Source organism: Vipera ursinii (assembly GCF_947247035.1).
Source record: "Vipera ursinii genome assembly, chromosome: 2".
NCBI classification, from domain to species: Eukaryota; Metazoa; Chordata; class Lepidosauria; order Squamata; family Viperidae; genus Vipera; species Vipera ursinii.
The window spans coordinates 91349407-91375917 of NC_139513.1; the positions used below are offsets into that span (position 1 = coordinate 91349407).

General features: G+C 38.8%; 1 protein-coding gene across 1 annotated transcript in view; it reads left to right on the forward strand.

Moving 5' to 3' along the window:
• Positions 1-2508: 2508 nt before the first annotated feature.
• NDFIP1 (Nedd4 family interacting protein 1) overlaps positions 2509-26511 on the forward strand; it is a 39395-nt gene continuing 15392 nt past the window's right edge. Inside the window, exons 1-6 of the mRNA XM_083353588.1 lie at positions 2509-2818; positions 15671-15758; positions 17550-17680; positions 19257-19344; positions 21167-21291; positions 23393-23459. Coding sequence (XP_083209714.1) covers positions 2759-2818; positions 15671-15758; positions 17550-17680; positions 19257-19344; positions 21167-21291; positions 23393-23459 — 559 coding nt within the window. The 5' untranslated portion in view covers positions 2509-2758. The remainder of the gene's footprint in view (positions 2819-15670; positions 15759-17549; positions 17681-19256; positions 19345-21166; positions 21292-23392; positions 23460-26511) is intronic.

Below are 26511 nucleotides of genomic sequence, written 5' to 3' on the forward strand. Positions count from 1 at the left end.
AACCTATGTATAGACCCACCCCCCTACATATACATAACAAATAAATATTAATACTGTTCATCTTGAATATATATCGGAAGGAGGAAGATTCAAAGAAAGTCCATTTAGTCCTGCCTCCTTAGTAGACTTATTTGACAATAACACAAGATAATAGAATGTGGGTTCATTATTTTTTTATTAAATCATTTGGCTGCATGTTTCACAAGTACCACGGGGAAGAGCTTTAATACTACATTAAAATAAAATAAATTTAGCAAAATAAAAACCAACGTTTATTGAAGATGAAATCATCACAGGAATACATACAAGCCACTCAATAGTTGTTTAGCTTCCTGACCCCCCAGGCACTGACACACACCCTAAATAACAACAGCACTTTGGGGTAACTGCTCTGACACTATTGCTTGCCAGGAATGTCAAAATATCTCCTTTTTATGTTCAGTTGATGAAGATAATATTTAGCTGCACAATCTTTTGGCATGGAACCTGGCTTTTTTGCTGAGGTGGATATTAATTTAACTTGTGTGGATGTCTTTAGTTATATTTTTAGTTTTTAAATTTGTATTCACCACGTTGAGTACCATTTCCAAATGAAAGGCAACAAAGGTACACAAAAAGAAACATTTTCTAATGTCTTGGTGAATACATTATAAGCAAAAATACGAAATAGAATATATTCTTGATCAATTAAATCTTTTGAAGATGTTTAACTCCTGGACCACTTCATTCATATTCACATGGAGGACTTGGCTGGCACTCCCGTAATTTACCTCAATAAATTCTTGTCAGTTTTCAGATAGAGTACATCTGGACTCAGTGGAGGTCTGTCCTGAAGATGATCATTTGTTAGCCTAATGCAGTAGCTCTATTTTTCACCCTAACCCCAGCGATCCAAGTATTTGTTTCAGGAGCCCTACAGTGAATTAATTCCACCTTGTACAGGTAGTCCTCAACTTATGACCACAACTGAGCCCAAAATTTCCATTTGCTAAGCAAGACAGTTATTGAGTTTTGCCCCTTTTTACAACCGTTCTTGCCACAGTTGCTAAGTGATTCACTACAGTTGTTATTATTTATTTATTTATTTATTTATTTATGGGACTTATATCCCGCCCTATCTCCCGAGGGACTCAGGGCGGCTAACAACAACAAAACTTAAAGGTCTCTGTACAGTAAATTAAAATTAAAAATTGAAATAAATTAAAATAAATTAAATAATAGAGTTAAAATTGTAAACATAATTAAAATCCTTGTCAGTCCGGGTCAGCCAGGTGGAAAAGGAGTGTTTTGAGGCCGCGGCGAAAGGACTGGAGATCTTGGGCCATCCGAAGCTCAGGGGGGAGCTGGTTCCACAGGGCTGGCGCTCCCACAGAGAAGGCTCTTCCCCTGGGGGTCTCAAGCCGACATTGTCTGGCCGATGGTACCCTGAGGAGGCCTTCTCTGTGTGAGCGTACTGGGCGATGGGAATTCGTTCCCGGCAGCAGATGGTCCTGCAAGTGTCCCGGGCCTAAGCCATGTAGGGCTTTAAAGGTAAGTACCAGCACCTTAAATCTCACCCGGAGGGCAACTGGTAGCCAATGCAGCTCACGCAGGAGGGGTGTAATATGGGAGTATCGGGGTGCTCCCATCACTACCCGTGCAGCTGCTATTATTACCTCAGCTGTTAAATGAATCTGACTTTCCCATTGACTTTGCTTGTCAGAAGGCTGCAAAAGAAGATCGCTTGACCCCAGGACAGTATAAGCCTTATAAATACATCCCGGTTGCCAAGCATCCGAATTTTGATCAGTGACCCCCGGGCTTCCGCAAACAGGACTAAGTGTGAAAAATGCAAACAACTCCCTTTTTTCCAGTGCCGTTTTCACTTTGGAGGGTCCTGTAAATGCGGGGGGTGGGTGGGTGGGGGTACAAGCGGGCCGTGTACGAACAAGGCTATCGGGTCACGTCCCTAAAGCCCATCTCGGAAGTGCCCTATGGAATCAGCTCCCCCCTGAGCTTCGGATGGCCCAAAATCTCCAATCCTTTCGCTGCGGCCTCAAAACTCTCCTTTTTCCACCAGGCTGACCTGGACTGACAGGCATTTTAATTAATTATATTTAGAATTTTTAATTTATTTTTTTAGTTTTTAATTTTAATTTATTGCACAGATGTTTTTAATTTTATTCTTATCTTGATTTCTGTACTTATTATATGTTTTGTTGTTAGCCGCCCTGAGTCCTTCGGGAGATAGGGCGGGATATAAATCCCATCAATAAATCAATCTCGGGGAAGGCTCCTTTCCCCGGGCCCCGGCAACTTTTTCCCCCCTTCGACTGGAAAAGATCACCAGACGGCACTCAGGAGCTCTCTTGCTCGGAACCGTTTCCACCAACCTCTGCTGAGCTCCGCTGGATTTTCCGCTTAAAGACTGCTGAGTGGCTGAAAACGCGGAGCAGCGGAAGAACCTAAGGAGGAAGAGGAGGAGGAGGAGGAGGAGGAGGCGGCGGCGGCGGCGCGTGACGGGGAGGAGGAGGAGAAGGGGCCGGGCCTTCGGCAGCAATAGCGGCAGGGAGTCCTCCGACTTGCTGCTGCTGCCGCCGCCGCCTTGCTTCTCAGCGTCCAGCCCTCCGCCTCCAAGCCTAGCAGCGGCTGCGCCCTCGAGGGACGGAAGTGCCTCTAAGCCGTCCCCGACGGGCCTCCCCCCCCCCCCGCTCCCTCAAAGCGCTCGACTCTCCAGGCTGGTTCCCTCCTCCTCCTCGCCCTTCGCTCGGGTCTTGTTATGGCGGCGGCCGAGCCCGGCAGTAACGGCGGCGGCGGCGGCGGCGGCCGATACCAGCAGGTGAGGAGCGGCTCGCAACCGGGCAAGGCGGTTCATCACGCGAGAGCCGCGTTTTGTTTTTGTTTTGTTTTTATTTTGTGTGTGTTTTTTTTTAGGCCGCGGCAGGGTTGGGAGTTGATGCGAAGCGAGGCGGCCAAAGGCGTTTGAAAAGCTCCCTCCGGCTAGAACAGGGGTAGGCAACCTCGGCTCTTTTATGACTCGTGGACTTCAACTCCCAGAATTCCTGAGCCAGCATAGCTGGCTCAGGAATTCTGGGAGTTGAAGTCCACGAGTCATAAAAGAGCCGAGGTTGCCTACCCCTGGGCTAGAACCAGGGAAGCCTTCGACGCCTCGGTCCCGTCCTCCCCTCCCCCAGGAAAGATATGTTTTTCTCTCTCTCTCTCGTCGCTTCCATTTTGGCCTCTTTGATTTGTAAGATTGCGACTCCAATCTTTCCTCTCCCCCCCCCCGCCCGCCTTTTAAATCGCGCATCCGGTTTTTTACTCCCCTTTTACTTGCTGGGTTAGCTTTAAAAAGGCCAAAGGAGAGAATATGTGGGTGGGTTTGTTTCCCCTCCCTCTCCCACCATCTGCTCCGTTCGGAAACCGACGCTAAGCAATTTATTTCTCTTCCACGGACTCTGGTCTGAGTGAGATTTGATCGTAACGTAGGGGAGGAGAAAAAAAAAAGAAGATTAAAACGCCTGTCCTAAATACAGCGCTTCTCGGTTTGTGCGTCGCTGGCTGGTTTGGTTATTATTGCCCGACTCCATATTGTCAGGATGGATAAGATTAGAGGGAGTTAACGCAGTAGAAGTATCTTTCCATTACTCAAAGCCCTGGTGATTAAAAGTCAGCGTTAACAGGAGAGAGAGATGGTGGCCCGCTTGCCCTTCTAAATTCTTCATCCTATAGTATAGAATAGATGGAGAATTTCATGGGCGCTGATTGTGAGTGTGAAGGCAAGCTGGGACTGTAGTTGTGGCTAGAGCAGGGGTAGGCAACCTCGGCTCTTTTATGACTCATGGACTTCAACTCCCAGAATTCCTGAGTCAGCTATGCTGACTCAGGAATTCTGGGAGTTGAAGTCCATGAGTCATAAAAGAGCCGAGGTTGCCTACCCCTGGGCTAGAGTAATTAATTGCCATCAGGATATGATGGAGGTAGCAAATTGTTGGGAGACCTAATTCTTACAATCTCTGGACTTTTTCCCGTATCCAAATAGTAAAACACGGCGAATTCCAGAACTCTTACATTTACAGGTGTGAAATTTAAATTAAATAAGCCGACTGGTTCCCTGCCTTAACGGACTCTTTGTCAGAAAAAAAAGTATTTATTGAAAGACAACATTGGGTAAAATATTACAATGACTGTATATGTAACGAAAATGAAGAATAAATTTACCTAAATACGTTATGAAAGATCTGGGATCACCCTTCTTAATCTAACTCTGGCATGGGGAAATTGTGGCCCACCAAGTGTTGCTAGACAATTGCCTGCATCTCATATCATTAGCATCATTTAATTGGATTTCAGGAAAGTTAGTTCTTATGAGTGAAAGACTTGCCAAATTTCTTATTTAATTTTGTCTGCTTTGAAGAAATCTCATGTCCATGTAAAAAGCTCCCAAGTTGTTAAGTGAACTTAATTCAGGTTCAGATTCAGTCAAAGGTCAACTGCTGTTGAGTAAGGACAGTCTTTGATTTACAATTGATTGCATAACACCAATGGATTTGTTTAATGATCATGGTGTTCGCTTTACAACCACTGAGTTCGCTTAACAACTGTCACCAAAAAGATAAATTGGGCATAGTCTCATGGTGACTCGTTTAATAACTCACATGATTTAGGACTGTGATTTAAGTTTCAATTAACACCCTAAGTTTAGAACTACCTGAACTGGGCCATGTCCAACTTGCTTTTTTATAACAATACAGAACTAGGTAACTATTGCCTTCTTTGGAGTATGTTTTTTGTTTTAAAAAACCCATTGTAGTCTATAATCATGATACAGTGTTTCATTGAAATACTGACCAGATTTGACCTTGCTTATTTTAGCCAAGCTTTGCTAGGTACTAACATAGTTATGACAAAGCCATGATTTAAAACATGCTTGATGATATAGAAATCAAGGGATTTGTGGCTTAAATGGGAAATATGTTGGTGAGAAAACATGGAGAAATAATGATACATTAAGTCATTTATATGGAAATCTTGATGCTTCATTTATTTATTTGCTCTGGCTTGTAGGCCACTCTAGTCATAATGACTCTTGAGTAACTAACAACAAGAGGGCATTATTAAGAAAACTTAATTATGGGGTCCTTGTGAATTACAGTACGATCCCTCGGTAGAGGAACTCTTAGCAAATTTCCCCTCCATGAGTCAACCTGGGCTAGATGGTCTCAGAAATATGCAATATCTGAACTATGTGAGGTTTAAAGGTGATAGCTAACATCTTGATTTGCATTCATTCATATTGATAGCTAAAGCAGATCCCATATTAGTGATGTTAGATGGGCTAATCTAGACACAACCATAATATCCTGGGCCACCATATAATGAACAGCTGAAACTTCCAGATGGTTCTTAATGATAACTCCATGTACAAACATTTCTGTATAGTGGTCCAGACAACAAAGGTATGACTGGCCATCAACAAAGTCTCTTTTGGAAATGATAGACACCAAGATGCAATTGCAGAAAGGACCCCCTGGCCATATCTTTTATCTAGTGTTTAGGAGTTGCAAATCCAGATTTTGAGCCAGTTCTTCCTGCAAGAGTGTGAACCTATCCACAGTTGTTTCTGGAACCAATTGACTTTTGAATCCATAATTATCTTTATCTGTGCTTGAAGTTCCTGTACTTTGTAAAATTGACATGTATTTTTTTTAATTGAGGGTAGTGGGAATTTTTTTGAAGGGCTAGTGATAGCTTAGATCAGGGGTGTCAAAAATTTGAGGGTCGCATCAGTATTGCGGTTGACCTCGGGGTGGTGGTGTGGCCAGGGTGGGCGTGGCTGAACTGTGTGTGGCTTACTGGTGGACATGGCTAGCTCTACATCATTCATGTCAAGGGTACCTATGGGGGCCTGGCAGGAGTGGGACAGATCTGAGGGTCTCTGGCAGAAGGAGATGGGACTGGGGCAAGTGCCAAGGCAAAGTCCACTGGAGGAGCCTCACTGTTCCTCTCAGGCCATACGGGGGGGGGGGGCTGGATGGTGGCGCAGAGGTCAGATGCCCAGCCCAGCCCTCAAGCACCCGCGGCACTAAGCCCAGCCCCACTTTCCCAAGTGGGGTGCCCAGCTGCACTTACCTCCTCAAGGCTGCTGCTGCTGTGCTTGCTCTCCTTAGCCAGGTTGCTCATGATGGGTACGAGGGCAAAGTCAAGAGGGAGGCCCACTCCCTCTCCATGTGAGGAGACCTGGCTTTGTATCCAAAGCTTCCTTAGCAATAGGATTGGAGACCCCCCAGGATAGGCCGGGAGGAGGGGGCAAGGGGATGGTGAAAGGGCAGCAGGGAAGGACTAAGGCAGGGCTTCCCTCGGACCCTCCCCCTCCTTCCTTCCTTCCTTCCTTCCTTCCTTCCTTCCTTCCTTCCTTCCTTCCTTCCTTCCTTCCTTCCTTCCTTCCTTCCTTCCTTCCTTTGGTGGGAAAATATTTGAGATGAGGGAGGGAGAAAAACAGGCAAGAAACGCAGCTGGAGAAGTGTCATGAGGAATGAAGAAATGCACCATCGCCTGGAAGTGGCCAGCACATGGCCCTCACCTACTTCACATATCCAGTTTGGTGGGCTCTGGGGGAGGGGATACCATGAACAGCATGAGAGTCGATGTTACGTGCGCAATGTTGCCCAGCCCCCAGCCTGCCCGGTTATGGCAGGCAGCGGGGTGCTCTCCTCACAGTGTTGAGAGGCTGAGCCGGGTGGCATGAATCTGAAGAGAAGTGCAATGCTGCCCAGTCCCTAGCCTGCCCAAAGTAGGCAGGGCCATGTGCTGGCCACTTCCAGGCAATGGTGCATTTCTTCATTCCTCACAAAGGGTGATAGCTCCCCAGCGCGTGCCCAGTGGGCGGGGCTGATGCGGCAGGGGCTGGTCCATCGCTGTTTCCAGACGGCCTTGTGGAGCTAAGACTGCGTTTCAGCATAGATGGCCACCATGAAATTGTACATTGGCTCCCAGCTGGCCCAGGCCAAGGCTGTGGGGACCGTTCCCTCACTGTTTCCAGGGTGGTTTCGTGGGCCACATGAAAACCACTTTGCGGGCCGGATCTGGCCCCTGGGCCTTGTGTTTGACATGTCTGGCTTAGATGGTTAATAAATATCCTTATATATTTATATGTAATTGAGGACTAAGGCGATATATGTATTGGGCCTGAACTGCAAATATAATTGCAGTAGTGAGGCTGAACAAACGTATTAACTTCAGTTATGTTCACAGTTGTGTGTCTACTTTCTATTCAACTTCATATAATTCTGAAAATATTTTTGGAAATTATGTATTAGTAAGAAATTTATATTTCATAGGAATTTAGGTGAAATTTTTTTGGATTCAATAATTGCAAGTCTATAAAAAGGGCCTTACTGTAATGAGGCCTGGAATAATACTGTTTTAGAATAATAGCTGTGCATGGTTCCCAAACAATGGAGTTTGCTAAAAAAAACAAAACAGGAGGCATTGATTGTTTATGAAATTGATATCTATCTATCTATCTATCTATCTATCTATCTATCTATCTATCTATCTATCTATCTATCTATCTATATATCTATCTATCTCACACTATTATATATACAGATAGTCTTTGACTTATGAGAATAATGGAGCCTGCCTGTTATACTTGTAAGTTGTGATGGTTATAAAGTGGGTCACCATGTCAGCAGACCCATTTTTATGACCTTTTTTGTGGCAGTTGTTAAGCAAATGCCATAGTTAGTTATTAAGCAAACCCATTGTTTTCTATGGGAGATGTTGCTGAAAACTGGAAGTAAATGCTAGTTGAGGGCAGAGACATCATAAATCACAGTCACATGATCCCGGGACTCTGCAAATGGCCATAAATACAGGCTGGTTATTGAGCCCCCAAAATGTAGTCATGGTGAGGTAGATGGCATGTAAATCTAATGACTAAATGTGACTATTGGGAAGACCCTGGCACTCAGAATTTAGGAAACGGATTCTAAAATATCTTTTGGGGCTGTCGATTGTAATTTTGAATGGTTGCTAAGTGATTCCTGCATTCAGGAATACATCCTGTTGTTCTAAAGGACTTATACTCAGGTTTGGGTGTGTATTACATTGCAGTCATTTTGTAGTTTTATTTTAAAATCATTGTTATTAAGAGTTGGATTGCATGGTAATTTAACATTCATGGTAATCTAAAAATGAATTTGTCTCATTTTCAAAAATGCGATTCTTTGTTTTTTGTCTGTTTCTTGGCCAAAATCTTGAAAGCAGAAGTCTTTTATTAGATTTTAAGACTATTCTGTTGAACAAATGATAATTAATCACATAATTTACTTATAGTTTCCTTTCTCCAGTAAAACGTTAAATGATAAAATATTCATATTTTAGGCAAGAATTTTTATTGTTTTTTTTAAATCCATATTTGGTATCCCCTCTCTCTCTCTCTCTCTCTCTCTCTCTCTCTCTCTCTCTCTCTCTATATATATATATATATATATATATATATATATATATATATATATATATATATATGTGTGTGTGTGTGTGTGTGTGTGTGTGTGTGTGTAAATTACTAACAAAGAATTAAGGGAGTAATTTACACAAATATATGAACTGTCCGGTGTGACTACAGCCTGTTCGATGGCCTTTGAGATAAGGCTGAAAACAGGAAATAAAGATTTGCCCCATGTTTGGGGCCTAGCAAGGTAATCTAATAGTTAACATATCACACACACACACACACACACCACACACACACACACACACACACACACACACACACACACATATATATATATATATATATATATATATATATATATATATATGCCGGGACGCGGTGGCTCAGTGGGTTAGGACGCTGAACTTGTCGATTGGAAGGTCGGCAGTTTGGCGGGTCGAATCCCGAGTGCCGCGTAGCAGAGTGAGCGCCTGTTACTCGTCCCAGCTTCTGCCAACCTAGCAGTTCGAAAGCACGTAAAAATGCAAGTAGAAAAATAGGGACCACTACGGTGCGAAGGTAACAGCGTTCCGTGCGCCTTTGGCGTCTAGTCATGCCGGCCACATGACCACGGAGACGTCCTCGGACAAGCGCTGGCTCTTCGGCTATGAAACGGAGATGAGCACCGGCCCCTAGAGTCGGAAACGACTAGCACGCATGTGCGGGGGAACCTTTACCTTTACCTTATATATATATATATATATATATATATATATATATATATATATATATATATATATATATATATATATATATATATATATATATATATATATATATATATATATATATATGTTTTCTGAGGTTTTCGCGGGTGTCTGTATGTGGACCTTTGGTCATTCGGGTTTTTTTCCGCGGGAAAAAACCCGAATTAGTACAACATATCCCTAAAGATATATATTGTGAACATGTTCTTATCTCAAAATTATATAATAATTATATATAGTACATAATGAATATGCATTTCCCTGACAACATATAAGATAGAGCTTATAATTGTTTGGAAGAAAGTCCATAGTTTTCAATTAAATACCCATTTGAATTATATTAACCTCTTATTTTCAAAATGATAATGGTTGCAAATCTAATATGTTGGTTTTTCTTGTAGAATTTATTCTTTTTAGATTTTTTTTTCTGTGATTCCAGACTGTTTGGATTGGCATCTAAACTTTATGAATATGTTTTTCTTGAATTCTGAAGGACAGCTTCAAACCTATGTTGTAACAGGGCATGTAAAAATGCACATACGGTATGAGAAGAGCTGGATGCAGTTTTCTGCCTTCCACAAAGAAAACTAATCCTTTTACCCATAATCCTACTGTATTTTCCTCACAACTCCTGGGAAGAGGCTATTCAGTAAAATGTCTGCCATTAGCTACTTTTCCCCTGATAAAGTATCTTTGATGCTGATGCTACAAAACCATTGCCAAATACTTCGGCTTTCATTATTCCATGGTGAAGCAGATAATGTACAAGTGGAAAAATATTCAACATCATTATTACTTTTCCCAGGAATGGTCATCCAAATCACTACAAGAATTAGGAATATACTACTCTGAAAGGTTGCACAAAATACATGGTAATGGCTGAGAAGCTGCAGATGATTTTCATCTGATGGATCTGATTTGGACGACAGTACCAATCAGAAGCCCCAATACACACACACACACACACACACACACACACAGACACAACTCTTTTTAAAGCCTTATCTCTATTTTTTTCCAGTTCTTAACATTTTTTCTACCTCTCCCCAACCTTATCTGTCTCATAGCCACTGGTGTAGCCTCAGTCAGCTTGGGTGTAAGGCTGATATTATCAACTTTTTACTTTTTCCTAAACTTTGCTGCTGCTGTCAGATATTTAGTTTCCTGGTTCTTCGTGGCAATGATGGCTGCCACTCAGAATTGTTTCCTGTCCAGTTCTTCAGTTTGCCAGTACCTCTTTCCTGAGGTTGTACGTTTTCTGAACCTTCCTTCTCTGTGTCTATCTGTTACTGTGCTGGAGTCAATTATATTTCCATAGGCATTTTTGTTGCTATTGGTATTATGTACTTACTGATCTGCCTGACATTCTATTTTGCTCTCACTCATCTTCAGCTATTCTTGTGGAGCTGTTATTACAATTCTGGTGGTTCCATAGGTTCCTTTCTGTAATGCTGTTACCTTTGGACTCAACTTTGGTGCCTTAGGCCAGGGCTTTTCAACCTTTTCACCCATTGTACCACTTTTAGGATATGGCAACATCCGAGTACCACCAGTCGCCTAGCAAGGTGTCAAAAACGTGATGACCAAAAAAAAAAAGGAAAAAAGTGATGAAGTACAGGTAGTCCTCGATTTACAACAGTTTGCTTAATGACTGTTCAAAGTTACAATGGCATTGAAAAAAGTGCCCCCCAAGCCACAGCCAAGCAAGACACCTGCCTGCCCACCCGGCGGCGCTCTTCCTCCTGTCCAGGGTTTTCATTGTTGTGAACATTTCTGTTGAGGATTGGCAGCGGGGCTGGGGTGGGGGTGTTTGACTTTTATTCCCCCCATTTGCTGGGTGGTTGCAGCAGGTTTTGGTCACTTCACATGACCCTGGGACACTGTGACCGTCATAAATATGAATCAATTGCCAAGCATCTGCATGTAAATCACAAGACCCTGGAGATGCTGCAACATTCCAGCTGATCAGTGCTTCTTCTGGGCTCAGCAAGAGTGCCAGGATCAGCGTTGAGCTCCAGCTGGAGCCTGGCGCTGATCCTGGTGCTTCCGCTGAGCCCTGACAGCCCTACAGCTCCAGCTGTCTCTCCCTCAGGCTTGTGTGGTGCTGCCACCGGTTCAGCTCATTCCCCTCCCCCACTACCACTTTTCTAGGATGGTCGCGTACCACCTGCCAAGTGCCAATGTATCACAGGTGGTACCCGTACCACTGGTTGAAAAGCCCTGCCTTAGGCTCTTTCTGGGCTATTTTATTATTACTCTTTTTTCATTTTTTTTGTTCCTCATCTCTGTTTCTTTTGTCTTCCATCTTTAACTTTTCTTCATTGCTACCACCCTTTATTTTCCTCCAAAATTTGTTTTCCAGTCAGGTGTGTGTGTGTGTTTTGCAGAGCTACTACTTCAAGTAAAGGAAGGACAAGCCCCTTAAAAGATAATGAGCAGTTAGGAATAAAGACATTTTTTGTATGCTCCTTTGTCTCATGCCTCTCTCATTGCTTGATGTCCATCATGAAGAAACAGGAGTGGCATGTGAGAGAGGATACTAAGGAAGAAACCACTGTTTTTCAGAAAGCACATTGCTGCTTCGCTCAAGTTTTCTATTCATAGTCTTATTAGAACATTTTGTGGATAGAAGGAATAAAAGTGGTACTATTTAATAAGAAACGTGTTTGGAAAAAATCTCAGCAAAAGAACGTAATCTCTGGAAAGATATTATGTTTGAGACTGCAAAGATCTGGATGGCTTAATCACTGAAGGAACACTGGATTAGGGATTGTATCATTACATTCTCCAGAGAATAGCAGAACAACTGACTGCGATCTGAAGCTTAACGTAATGTAGTCGTGCAATGTGACAGTGATCCTAACAAAGAAATAGAAATTAATGTCTGCTCAAATCAGATCACTTTCCTCTGAAGGTGCCAGCCACAGTTGCCAGAAAAACTAGACCATACCATTCAACTGGGAAGCTTATCATTGTTCGATTCCCATAGATTGCTCCAGTGATGCCTTTGTTCTGAGTCTGCTGAAGAAAAGAGACTGCCTAATGGGCTGTGCCTCTCACTGAAGGCAATGATTATTGCTGCATAATTACCAGAACTTCATGCAAAGTTTTAGAACTATCTTTTTTTGATTCGGCAAGGAGAGCAACACCAAGTCAGGAGATTTATAAACTAAAGGTATTGCAGGGTTTGTAACTTCCTATTGGATTTCCAGTTATAGGCCAGAAATTTGGAATAGAAGGATTTGCTGATGAACTGAGAGATGTTAATAAGATAAGGCAGTTTGGAAGAACTGTTTCAACTTTGTATGTTCATTGCTGGATGATTGGAGGAATTGAACACAGAGGAAAGAATAAGGAGAGGAAGTTTTATACTCTCTACACCAGGGTCCTCACATTTGGCCCTTTTATGACTTGTGGACTTCAACTCCCAGAATTCCTCAGCCAGGCACACTAGCTGAGGAATGCTGGGAATTGAAGTCCACAAGTCATAAAAGGGCCAAGTTTAAAGACCCCTGCTCTACACCACTAATCTTCTCCCTCTTAGGTGCCATCTGCAGATAGGAAGAATAAAAAAGAACCTTGTCTGCAGCAGACCAGGATTAGAGGAAAGATTTTGATTGTGTTGCTGCTATGGAGCCCAAACTCCTAGCCAAGATTTGTCCCATTGAATCAGCTGCGTCTGTGAAACTTCAGGTGGTACAGCAAACAAATACCCAAATCACTCCAGAACATCATCTTTGAGAAATTTCACAGTCTCCTCACTCAGTATCTTGGTAGGGCCCTCTTGAAACTATTAGAAATAGCTCAGATTGCTGACAGTAGGCAAATACATTTTATTATCTATGTTATTTTTTTTTCTACACTTTCAGGCTTAGAACTGCAACTCCCCACTGTTTTAGATTCTGATGAGATCACAGTGCAAGAGCTTAAATTGTCCATACAATTACTAGAGAAACCTATACTTGTGGAAAAGATTGACAAGCAAGCGCCCAAAGCTGGTTCTGTGTCTGCAATGCGCAACATCTTTGCTACATCCACTTTTGGAACACCCTCTTCTACCTATTAGACAATTGAATTAATTTGTCAATTATCTGTCATCAAATGGAAATTTAAAAATGCGAATAAATACCTGAGGTGCTATGTCTGATATCAGAGGGACAACTGAACTGAATTTGCCTATAATGCACTCAGTATATACCTCCAAGGTACATCTCCCCTTTAATCACTTTATTGCTACCAACCCTTCATCTTGCCCTCCAAAATTCCAGCATCTACTGTTGTTCATGTGTTGGACATTCTACAGGAGAGGCAGACTGCTCAACTCCTCTTTAAAGAAACAAATTTGGCCAAGACTGCATACAGATGCGTTGCAGATACATACAAGCAAGTGGGTGCCAAGATTCTGGTGGGTGATTTGGTTCGGCTTCCTGTGAGATTTTTACATCTAAAAATCTGGATTCAAGGTTTATTGCCCTTTTCCCAGTTACCCAGCAAATTAACCCATTGGCCTTTCATTTACAGTTGTCTGCTTCGCTGAAGGTTTAGAGGCTTATCTGGTCTTCCATTAGTCATTATTCATTTGTGAAGAGCCTCTCTGACCCTTGCATTCAAAATCCCCCTTTGGGGGCGGGGAAGAAGGGGGTGTGAAATGGAATATATTCTAGCTTCTAGACATAGGCGAGGACTTTAGGAGTATTTTAGTCATTGGAAAGGCTATCCAGTTCCATCTGGAATTTCCACATAAACCGTATTTCTATAAGTGCTGCCACTAACAATACACAATTATCTCGATGGACAAAGTTGATTCCTTACTTTCTGACAGAGTTACAATCAACTCTCCAAATTTCTCTGCGCCAGATGGAGGGGGGACTTTCCCAACTGTCTGATTCTGAGTGACAAGACTTACTCGTTGAACTTGGGGAGCTGCCAAGCAAGGGTGGGAGAACGAGTCTGTAGACATTTCCCTTAGCAACCTACCAGAACCTTCTTTGATCCCAGGAGGGAGGACTGATGGGGGAGTAATTGTAGAGGGATATGCAGATAACCTTAAAGATGGAATGCAAGAACTTTTCAGTAAACAACTTAGACTGGGAAAGAAGAAAGGTTAAGAAAGTAACTCAAGCCTGCCTTGTTTTTATGTGGTATAAAAAAAAGCACAGAGAAAAAACACTCAAATTTTCAAGATTCTGTTGTTGTGTCCTATTATCAATAATGTAGAGTTTTAGTGATACTTGTGTTGCCTGTTCCCCAGCTTGACTTACCTGGATAAGATAAGATAATCTTTATTGTCATTTTTTACTGTGGGCACAACGGCACACATCAAAAATGAAATTTAGTTGCCCGCTCTCAAAGTGAAACACATACATGTCACACACTTGAAACATACTATATGCAACATATGTATAGGCCCACACCCCTACATTTATGTAAAATATTAAATATCAGTGTAGTATTCTTCCAGCAAATAAATACTACATAATGTAGTCATATGCAACCTTGTCTTAAGCATATATAAACGTAAAGACAAGTGTATATATGTTTATGTAAATCGAGAGAGGGGTGTGTGTGTGTGTAATGCTGTCATAATCCTCTATCTTTCACATTGCTGCTAGAAATCTTGAAGAATTTCCCTGTGTTACCATAGCAACACGATGAATGTGGGGAGTGGTATCAGCCGTCAGTAAGCTCATATGTTGTTACCATCTGGTGACTGAGCAGTTTTTGCTCCACTGAATTAAGCTACATAGTTACAGTTTAATAATAGAAATACATGTTCCATATTCCAGTTTTTCTTTGCTGATTAGAAAGTAATCTTTCTGTAAATTTAGATGTTGCAGTATTGTTCCTAATACAAACAATTGTGAATAATATGTATTGATTCGCTGATTGTTTGAAGCAGTGTGTGAGACACAGCTAGAAAGATCTGTTAAGGCTCAGAGTACTTGTATTAATAATTTGAAAGTACATGAAAAGAAATATAAATTTAACTTAGGAGTCCCATGTTTGCTAATTATTTGCATGTTAGCCCCAATAAATCCTAATTTCACATGTGTTGCCTTATTCATATAAGGCATATGTGGTCTTGTTCAGTGGTCTTGTTCAAACACCTAACTGCATATAGATTTTAAGAACTTTTCAGCAATGCTAAAAGCATACAATGGTGGGTTTACATTGCTATCTCAATACTATTTAGCTGTGAACTAAAATATTTAATAAAAATAAAAGTATGTTTGATAAGGAAAAATGTTATTAATCCAGAATTAATAACTGGATTTAAAACATGATTTATATCTCTCTCAGAAGGATGACTGAAAAATTACATACTTTTAAAACATTGATTTTTTTAAAAAAATATGAATCAATTATCCACCTTTAAAATATGTGTGATTGTTATAAGTGATATCTGTTTTGTGTATCATCAAACTTAATCTCATTCTGTATGCATTATAATTGGGTTAAATTAAAGGAAAAAAAATTTTCTCAGTTGCAGAACGAGGAGGAACCTGTTGAAAACCTGCCAGTGGTAAATGATTTTCCACCACCTTACAGTAGCATTTCTGCGGAGAATTCAGGTAAAGACATGAAAGTCTGGTATCAGAATAGCTTCCTTGATGATTGTTGTGTAAACGATCTAGATTTGCAGAGAAACAAATGACTGATAAATCTATCCTTATTAAATGGTACTTATTTTACATTGCAGAAGAAACAGGCAAATAATGCTAATTATAAAAGTTATGACACATTATGTAAGTAATTCTATAGTATGTTGCATTGTTGGCCGTGAAGCCCTACCTCCCAACAGTACGTTAAGAAGGAATAGTATGTGGAAGAGAATCCTTTCTCCTTCTAGTGCTGCTTAGATAATAGTTACATAATACCACAGTGAAGAGATTACAACTTTATAGAACTTAACCAATCTGCCACGTGCTATGTATCGAATGATTGGGTTGCTACTTGGGGCAGATGGGGGCATTTGCAGAATGCCTATGGTTAGTCATAAGGGTGGGTGGATTGCCAAGCACCGAAATTGGGATCATGTGAACACAAGGATACTGCAGTGGCTATAACGTCAGGTACAGATCATGAGTCCCTTTGTTCAGCACCGTCATAGTTTCAAACGGTCGCTGAACAAATGGTTGTAAGTCAAGGGCTATCTTTATAAAGTCCCAAATCATCTGTGTTTTCAGTTAACTAGAAATATTCTTGAATATAGCATTGTATTAATAGGATAAATTAATTATACCACAATATGTTTCTAAATTTCATGTGATTCTTCTTGTATTTGACAATTTTCTATTTTACAAAGACATTTTTATGCTAAGGAAGGAACCACTTATTTCAGAGTGAATCTGTTCACTTTTCTGTTATATAACATGCTTTGTTTTATACAGATTATAAAATAAATGTGCTATTTGTTCATATTTTACTGTTACAATAAAGTGCCAAAAGAAGATAAAGGAAAGGAGAATTTAAAGATCGAAAAGCTAGATAGTAGAAGACCACATTCATATTTTATCAGGCATTTGATAGTTTAAAAAAAAGACAGTTGGCCTGAATAAAATATTTTTTGTTCTGAGAATAAAGAACACTATAATCAATGGTGAACATGCTTATTTAATTAATATTTACTTAATAGCTTTTCCCATTCTTTCCTACCTCTGAGGAGCTCAGATGGCACATGTAGTCCTTTCTGTTTCCTTAGTCCTGTGAACAAAGAGATTGTAGTTCGAGAATAGGCAACTGTTATCATTATGCGTTAAAACATGCATAAAAGTTAAAACATTTATGTGCCACCTGTCTGCAAAACATCCTTAGATAGTAGATAAAATTAGTGAGCCTTTTGCCTTAGTGAGGTCTTGGTTTCCATAGTCTTAGTCTGATGTTTTATTTATAAACAGTGGCTTTTACGACTGATGGTTAATTTGATCTCTGTGCAGAAATGCCCATTATTATGACTGATACCCATGGAGAAGCTTTATTGTGTTGTTTGTTTTGTCCCCAATTGCTGTTCTTGTCCTTACTTACAAATTTACCCCTTTTGGGATTTTGAGCCACTCGGATTTGAGAAGGGATTATTCTCCACAGTTATTTATACTGCACTGTTATCCATCAATCTTTCCCAAAGTGGTACCTCCAGATGTGTTGACATGATAAGTCTGGAGGTAATTCATTTGGAGGGCATTGGAGGAACATATTTATTCAGTACATCGGCTCCAAGAATATAATGGATTTTGACATTGATGAGTTTTATGTTGCCATTTTTCTGAGAATAGAAAGTTGAAGTGTTGACTTTTCAACCATAACCTATTTCAGTTAAGAAATGTTAGTCATAAATTAACTATCTTATCTCTCCTGCCTGCCAGCGTATTTTGATTACAAAGATGAAGCTGGGTTCCCTAAACCTCCTTCATATAATGTAGCTACAACTTTGCCTACTTATGATGAAGCCGAGAGAACTAAGGCAGAAGCTACTATTCCCTTAGTTCCAGGAAGGGTAAGTGTGCTTTGATTCTCTGCATCTTCATATCAAAACATACGAAAAACTAAATTTGTTGATGTTGATCTCTTTGTATTTTCAAGTGCTGTTTAATAGGTGATGTTTAATAGGTAATGTTTTCCCACAAGCATAATTAGGCCTATACAACTCCCTAAGAAATGAGTATAAACTAGGTGTGTTGATGTAATTAGATAAATAACAGGAATGATTTATCAATTTGTGCATTTTTAGGAAATGTAGGTAACACTTTTAAATGCTTTTATATTCTTGCTCTCTTTTCCTCATTTCAAATCACCAGAGTATAGTTATAAGGTTGCTATGCTAATTTTTGCATTGTCCTATTTGTACATTAAATACACTTCACTTAGGTCTTTCTTTTTAAATTTCTCTTTAATTATGGTATAAATATTTCTCATATCTTAGTGATTTATACTGAACTAGGAGAAGGTAGGTGTGCTTTATTAAACACCTGTCTGTACCGTAGTGACCAAAATTGTGGAAACCTTTTGGGAAAAGTGTATTTTGATGGCTAATAACACCACTTTTTTTTTGGAGTAGTACCATATATCAATGGAAAGATAATTTAATCAGGAATGTAATGTAACACAGTTTGTTCAATTATCTGTACTGTATTCTATGAAAAGTTATAGCCAAATAATGAGAAAAAGGAAGCACAACTTGCTTAGGTTGATATGAGGTAGCTTTCCTTCATCTAATTGTAGCCAATGAGCACGAGTGTTTACAGAGCCAACCAGGTGTCATCTTGTTTTGGCAATGAGCCAATCAGATCACAGTAGGATTCATTTATTGATGTCATGTATTGAAGCCGAGAGGAGGACATTTGTCAGTATATTATGTGATCGCTATCAAGTTGGTTGGGTTTTTTTCCTTTCATTTAGTGAGCTTGTAAAATGTAATAAAATTAAAGTAACGGTGCAAAGAGTTGACTGGTTGCCCAGAAACCGATGTAAAATAGTATTATTAAGTGAACAAGGCTACAGTTATAAAGAAATTAGAATCAAAATTGATGGAAACTTAACCAAAGGTGGCATTTCTACTGTATACTTTTTCCAAAAGGTTTCCACAATTTTGGCCACTACTGTACACTACTAAAACTCTTTTGTCTGTAACCTTAAACTGGGCAAAATGGCGCCTCATAGAACAATGCTTTTTGAACTAAGGTACCTCAATGGAATAACTTACAGAATACGCCCAAATCCAGAACCTATGACTCCCATGGAATTGAAATTTGACAAATTTTATAAAACATGGCATTAAAAATAATAAAAAAACAGCTTATGATACATAAGAAAATGTATCACAAAACATTCCCTGTCCTCATGTTTGACTGCTGTACAGCTGCTTTCAAGGCAGATACATCTCTGAATATCTCCCTGAATTTTTAAGAACTTTTCCAGAACATTAAAAGTTCTGCCGTTGTTGAAGGCACTGAGGAATATCATAAGGAAAATCTCTGATTTTCACAGGTTTTTTAGTTTATTCTCCTTAAAGAAAGGTGACATGTTATTATGAATCAGATTTTTACTAATCATTTTCTTCATTTCTGTGACAGGAGGAAGAGTTTGTGACACGGGATGACTTTGATGATTCTGATCAACTGAGGATAGGAAATGATGGCATTTTCATGCTAACTTTCTTCAGTGAGTGCTTTTAACAAAGTACTCTTAACGAAATTGAAATTGAAATGACGTTTGATTTTCATATTTTATAAGGTCATCTACATAATAGAAATATTTTCTTCTGTGCTGTTACAGAGATTGCACATCTAATAGTAATAGTAATAACTTTCACTTTCATCATAAGTGTAAACAATGTTAGTAACTTACCATCTTCTCTTAAAATACAGCAAATGACCTTTTCTTCCCATATGTCACATCTTTCTATAAACAAATCACTGAAGTCTCATTGTTTCAGTCCTAATCAGCAAAAGCCCATTAAGGGCTAACAGAGAGAACAATGTATCTGATTAAATAAACCAACTTCCTTTTACTTTTAACAATCTTGATCTTCAGTGCCTTGAAATAATGACCTTGAAATAATGACTTGATTTCTTTTCATATTTTCTTTGTCCCTTCTCACAAAATTCTGCCAAGCTTTTACAAGCTTCGTTTGTAAATCCAGTATAGGAAAATAATCCATGTCACTCTATTGGTTAATTATTTATATATTCTTTTTAATTATTAAGTAATGAGTGGGTTTCTTTTGAATATCCATTTCATAGACTGTCACTTTTGAATTCACTTTTCGATCAGTCTCAATCTTGTCAAGTAAAACTTGTTCCTCCGTCATAACATCTTTTACAACTCAATCTGTCTATAGAAATGGACACTCTTAAAATTAATGTCTAGGTCCATTGTTAAAAAAAATATCCATCCGTAGGTCCAGTGTTAAAATATTTTGCTTCTCTCTGCGCTGGTAAGTCAAATTAAATATTTTTCTCCTTAAATTGTAATCTTTAGTACTTTCTGGATCCCTCCAGTGTCCAGCCTTGAAAATCTCATCCTATCATTTAAAAATAAAAGAAAGGATTCTTCTAAAATCCCATTTTAAATCCGTCTGAACACTTAGTCTGTACATTTTCAAAATCAAAGCTAAGCAATTTCTAAAAATGATTAGAAAAGGAAGTATTGTGAAGTCAGTTTCCTTAAAGGCATCAACTGGTTTGAGCTAGATAGGTATTCCTTTGCCTCCCAGAGCTGAATACCTGCTGGAGACTGCTGTCGTGTGCAATTTCCTTGCAAGGAGAAACTATCTGAACATTTGGCGGCAATCTCAAATCCTCTCCCTGTCCGGAGAGGAATTCTGAGCAGTCAGTCTACTCAACAGCTCTTCACTCCACCTTGGTCTTCAGTTCCACTTTTAGCTGAGTTGTGTCAGTTTGCTGTTTTTTCCCCTTGAAATTCCAGAGCTGATCATTTTTGACCCAGGAAAAGTCGTGTGTCCATTACGTCTTTTAATACAAATATCAAAACTGTAGCGGATATAATAAGATATAAGGATACTAATAGACAGCAGTGCTAATTTAGGAATGTGATCGGGTTTATGCTACCTCTCTATTTTAGAGGCCTTGAAGTGGAAATATTAGAAAAATTGAAGGGAAACCTAAATACTTCCACCAATGGTCATAAGACCAACTCACTTTGCTTCCACAGTGGTTGATGAGATTTCTCTGGGAAGCTCAGAATCGGGCATGCAAGCAGTTACCCTTTTTTACCCTTTTCTCTTCCTATCTCTTCAAAGTGATGCTGAGAGAGGCATTCTGATTACTAGCCGTCTATAAATTGCCTTTTACATTAGTCTTTTTAATAACCCTGTCAAATTCTTCAGGGTGTCCTGGTAGCAGTGAGGGTGTTTTTTTTTTAGTACAGCATGATCATCGTCAATAACTGGAACAAAATTAAATCCATTATCTGGAATTAAGGAATTAAATCTTAAGGCATTTTCTTTGTTTTGCTTTTTTAGTGGCATTCCTTTTCAACTGGATTGGATTCTTCCTCTCTTTCTGCTTGACTACCTCAGCAGCAGGAAGATATGGGGCTATTTCTGGATTTGGTCTCTCTCTCATTAAGTGGATTCTGATTGTCAGGGTAAGTTGCAGAATGGAAAAAGAAGTTTCCCAAGTTTCACAACTCTATTTGATGCAGAGTTTACATTATTTCCTCCTTGTGAAAGTTTTAGAAGACTAATTTAGACAAAACTATTATGTATTCTATTCATTATATTTGGGAAATACAATATAATAGATTCTGTTTCATCCCTACGGTCAGTTGTGTGGAGTCCTTAACATACACGTGCACACTAATTTGCTTAGTCTTCTTTCAAACTTCTTACTTCTTTTAACTTAATGGTTTTTATATTTTATTGTGCAGCATTTGGATACATGTTAGAAAACCTGTGTATATTAAACCTTGTCTATATTTCTTTTAGATAGGCACTCTGCAATAAACAGGAGTCATGAGTTTGTTACAAGCAAATCGTGCAAGATTAATCTTTTTTTTCTTCTTTGATAAAGTTATTACCCTAGTACCTCAGGGAAATGCTGCAGCCATAATTATCTGGACCTCAAACACTCTTTCTTTCCCTCTTTCTTTTGAATTAAATTTAAAATTACCTGTGTAGAAGACAGGATTTGCCATTAATTTATATAACTATGTATGTGGACTTCCCACATATATTTATATGGTTCTCTTCTACCAGTAAGCTTCCCAAAGCAGCACATAAATATAATGAAATAAGTTTGAAAAACTGAATTGGATAATATAAAATAGAATTTATATATAGAAATTTTCCTTAAGCATGGAAGATGAACAACATTTTTAGGGGAAAAAGAGGAAACTTGAAGGCAAAACAGTCCTTAACGTTAATACCACCTCTATTAAAAAATATTGTACAAAATTGTCTTTAAACATAATTCAGTCATTTTTGAGAAAAGGAAAAGACAGATCATTCAAAATCTAAGCTTAATTTCAGAAAACGTAACTAAGAACTAGGCAATAGATACTAAAAGATGATTTGTAAGAAGTGCTTTGAACTTTTTATGATCACAGCACTTCTCTGCTATTCTTTTAACCAGATTTCTTTTTTTCAGGGTTCTATGCAAAACTGGAAAATAATGCAGTTGCTGCAAGAGTTTCATTTAACTTTTATGAGCCAGGTTCTTAGAATAGCTTTATCTTTTTCAGATCCTTAAAAACCTGTAAAATGAATGGGACACACACACACACACACACACACACACACACACACAGACCACGATATATCAAGTCAGGGACCTTGTGTTTCTACCTTTCCAATCTGATCCAACCGATTGGGTATGCTATAGATCCCTTCAACCGAAGAGTGTCGACTGGCGGGAACTAGAAGACGGGCTTTTTCTGCTGTAGTCGCTGCTTTATGGAATAGTCTCCTCAGAGATTAGAATGGCCCCAACCCTGTTGGCTTTTCACAAAGCTTTAAAAACCTGGCTGTGTACCCAGGCCTGTGGCTCAGGCGTTAAGGGCCCTGTTCCTTGGCTTTACTGTTGGTTAACTATCTGCTGTATGTATTTATTTTTTGGCTGTTTTTATGGTTTCATTGTTTTGAATTGTTTTAACTATAATTTGAGAATTGTAAGCCACTCAGAATCACTCGGTTGAATTGGGCGACTATAGAAATTGAATGAATGCATAAACAAATCCATATCCAAAGTACTTCTGGAGCATTTCAAAGTGCGCAGGGCCCAAGAACTACACATGACACAGATCAGTGCAAGAGGTAAACATACTTGTGCATCAAAACTTTGATGCAAAAGGAATTGTTTCTATTTGAGGAAGAATACGCAGAATGCCTAGTCACTTACCTTTTCCAAGAGCAGATTTTCCTCATTGTTAACTTCAGCAGTAAAGTATGTTGTGTTCTGTTTCTTCAACAAAGAGTGATCAAGCAGCGACTGTCCTATATTCTCTTCCGCTAAGAAAGTATAAGTGAAGGTATTTTGCAACTGTTATGTCGTAAAGGATTTCTTCCCAGAACTATTAATACTAGCTCAATAAATAATTTTAAATGAGCAGCAGTTATTTTAATACTAAACTATCCCTGCTTTGGAAGATTTAGCAGTTGTTCTACTTAGCTACCAAGTAATTAGTGTGAAAAATCCAACAAATGTTTACCAGCTTAATACATTCCTCATTTTTTGTTTTTAATTTTTAGTTCTCTACCTATTTCCCTGGCTATTTTGATGGACAATACTGGCTGTGGTGGGTGTTCCTTGTATTAGGTAAGTGGCTTTCAGTGAATTTATTTTAGTGTTACCAAATTGTTGATTTTTATTTTACCTGGGGCTATAAATCAGAATCTAAACTTAAACTTAAAAAAAGATTTCATAAAATAACATTTCTTTTAGCTTTCTGAGTTAATTTAATTTTTAACTTTAACTTAATTCATTACTTGAGAACGGTCTAAGAATGTAGGGCCCTTTTTGGGGATTTCATATAAAGGAATTCTGCCACCTAGCGGAAATGTCATTTGTTGCATATTAAAAAATATTGTCTGACTCTTATGTTGGCCAAGCGCAAATCCTATAAGCTTAATCACGTCGTCAGAGAAAACAGATGAAAGGAAGAATCAGATTGGTCAAATTTCTTCAGAAGGTTTCAACATTATTATGAATCACTAGAACACAGGCTTAGGTAAATATATGCCACAAATTAGGAGAGACATAAACAATTTCCAAATGATTATGGTGTAGTTAAATAATAGTACCAAGAAAATGCTAAAAAGCAGGAATGCTTTCTTTAACAAAAGCATCTTGTTACAGGGAAAAAAAACTTCCCAGATTCGGGTAAAACAAATGTTAAATAATTGACTAATGGAAGCCGGTATAATCAAACCCATGTTTAGAAGCATCTATGCTCTGTTTCAGTGTTACAGAAGTTATAAATTTTCCTAGAAGTGCCAGTTTTCAGCAAAAGTGTCATAAAACACAGTCATGTGACCACTGGATGCTGCAAACGGTCATAAATCAGCCATATTGTTGGGCACCCGAAATAAAATTACATGATTGTAGGGACCCTGATTATCAGAACTTCAGATTCAGGCCATAAATCCCCTTTTCAGCTAGGTTGTAATTTCAAATAGTTGCTAAGCAACTGGTCATAAGTTGAGAACTACCTGTAATTTGAACTTACCAGTACTTTTTAATAGATTTTAAAGGTCAAGGGGGCTAAATATGGAACATTCTCCCTTGGCTCCATTTAGGCCTTTGAACAGGAATGATTTGTTGGTAGTTACATTTTTTTTAATATTAGTCTTAAGTTTTATAGTATATGTAATACTATTTGTAATTGTAGATTTTGTTGGGGAACAAACTCTTTAGTGTTGGAGATCTTGCCAAGCACATGCATTAACAATAAAATGCCAAATGAGTATGCATACACAATATTGCATGTTGGGATAAACAAAACTGTAAATAATTGATTTCACAGTGCACTGAAACTTTCCAAAAGTTTTTTGAGGTTTTTGCTACAACAACTAGTCTGGCTATCTCTCTAAAAAAAAAGTGTTGATTAAATGTTCAAGTAATCTGAAGTTTGCTTCATGTTGGTTTAAGTAAAGAAATGATATGTCTTTAAAGGTCAGAAATCACAAATATCATCAAAACAATAAGGAATGTGATAATTATTAGTGAAAATGTATTGTTCAATGAATGTATAGGTTTTAGATCTACATGATCTTAAGAATTATGGATAAAATTTCACCCTTAAACAGAGCTTCCCCATCTTGCTACTCTGTCTCTCTTTTTTTTTTATTGAAAAGTTTTATCATACATTTTATCTTTAACAATCCCCCCTAACCCTCCCCTATCCCTCCCTCCCTCCCCCTCCCCCCCCTCCCCCCCGACTTCCCAGAACTAAGTACAAGTATAAAGAACAAAAAAAAACCAATCGTAAACATTCATATGCTAACAACCATAAACTCTGAAATCCATCTCTCTCTAGCTCATATAGGGTAATTACAAACACTATTAATATAAGATATATAAAAAAGGAAAAAAGAAAAAAAAAGAGGAGAAAAAAAAGGAAGACTTATTCAAATGCTACATGAAACTTCTTAGTCCCATATTTGTTCTGGATATACTCAATCCATTTTCTCCACTCCATAACATAACGTTCTTGCGAGTGATCTTTCAAATAAGCCGAGATCTTTGCCATCTCTGCCAGGTCAGAAACCTTTAAAGTCCATTCTTCTACAGTCGGCAGTTCCTCCTTCCAATATTGGCCTATTAAGAGTCTTGCTGCCGTAATTAAATTCAACATCAGCTTAGTGTCCACAACTGTAGCATCTGTAATTATACCCAACAAAAAAAGTTGCGGACAAAACTTTATCCTTTGCTTGAAAATCTTCTGCATATTCCACCAAATTTTTATCCAAAAGGCCTTAACCTTTTTACAAGTCCACCATATATGAAAATATGTTGCATCTTCTTCACCACACCTCCAGCATTTAGGCTGATAGTTCGGATACATACTTGCCAGCTTTTTAGGATCTAAATGCCATCTATAAAACATTTTATAAAAATTTTCTCTTAAATTTTGAGCTTGTGTAAATTTTACGTTCCTCACCCAAATCCTTTCCCATGTGTCCATTGTAATAACTTCTTGGATATTTTGGGCCCATTTAATCATACAATCCTTAACGAGTTCTGTTTCTGAGTCAATTTCTATCAAGGCAAGATATATCCGTTTAATATGTGCTGGACCCTGATTTCTGATTTGCTTTATCAGATTTTCATCTGACACTGTAAAACCATTTTTCTGATCTTCTTTCCACCTGGCCCGTAGCTGAATATATTGAAACCAAGTCTGAACAATCTTCTCATCTTGCAAGAGACTATATGGTTTCAAACACCAGACATTTCTTTCCAAGCTTAGAATCTCCTTGTACGTAGTCACATCATGTTTGAAACCAGCATGTATATTTTCTATTGCGTGTTTTGGGATTGCCCACAATGGTATCTTACAATCTAATTTATGTCTGTACTTCTTCCAAACCCTCAACAATGCCTGTCTTAAAATATGCACTCGAAAAACGTTATCTACCTTCTTATCATACAACAAATATGCATGCCAGCCAAACAACAAGTCATGGCCCTCAAGATTTAATAATCTCTCTTGTGTCAAATTGATCCAATCACTTATTCCTGCTAAAGCAGCAGCTTCATAATATAATTTAAAATTAGGCATTTTAAGACCACCTCTTTCACGAGTATCCTGTATTATCTTTAGTTTAACTCGTGGCCTTTTCCCTGCCCATACAAATTTATTGATACC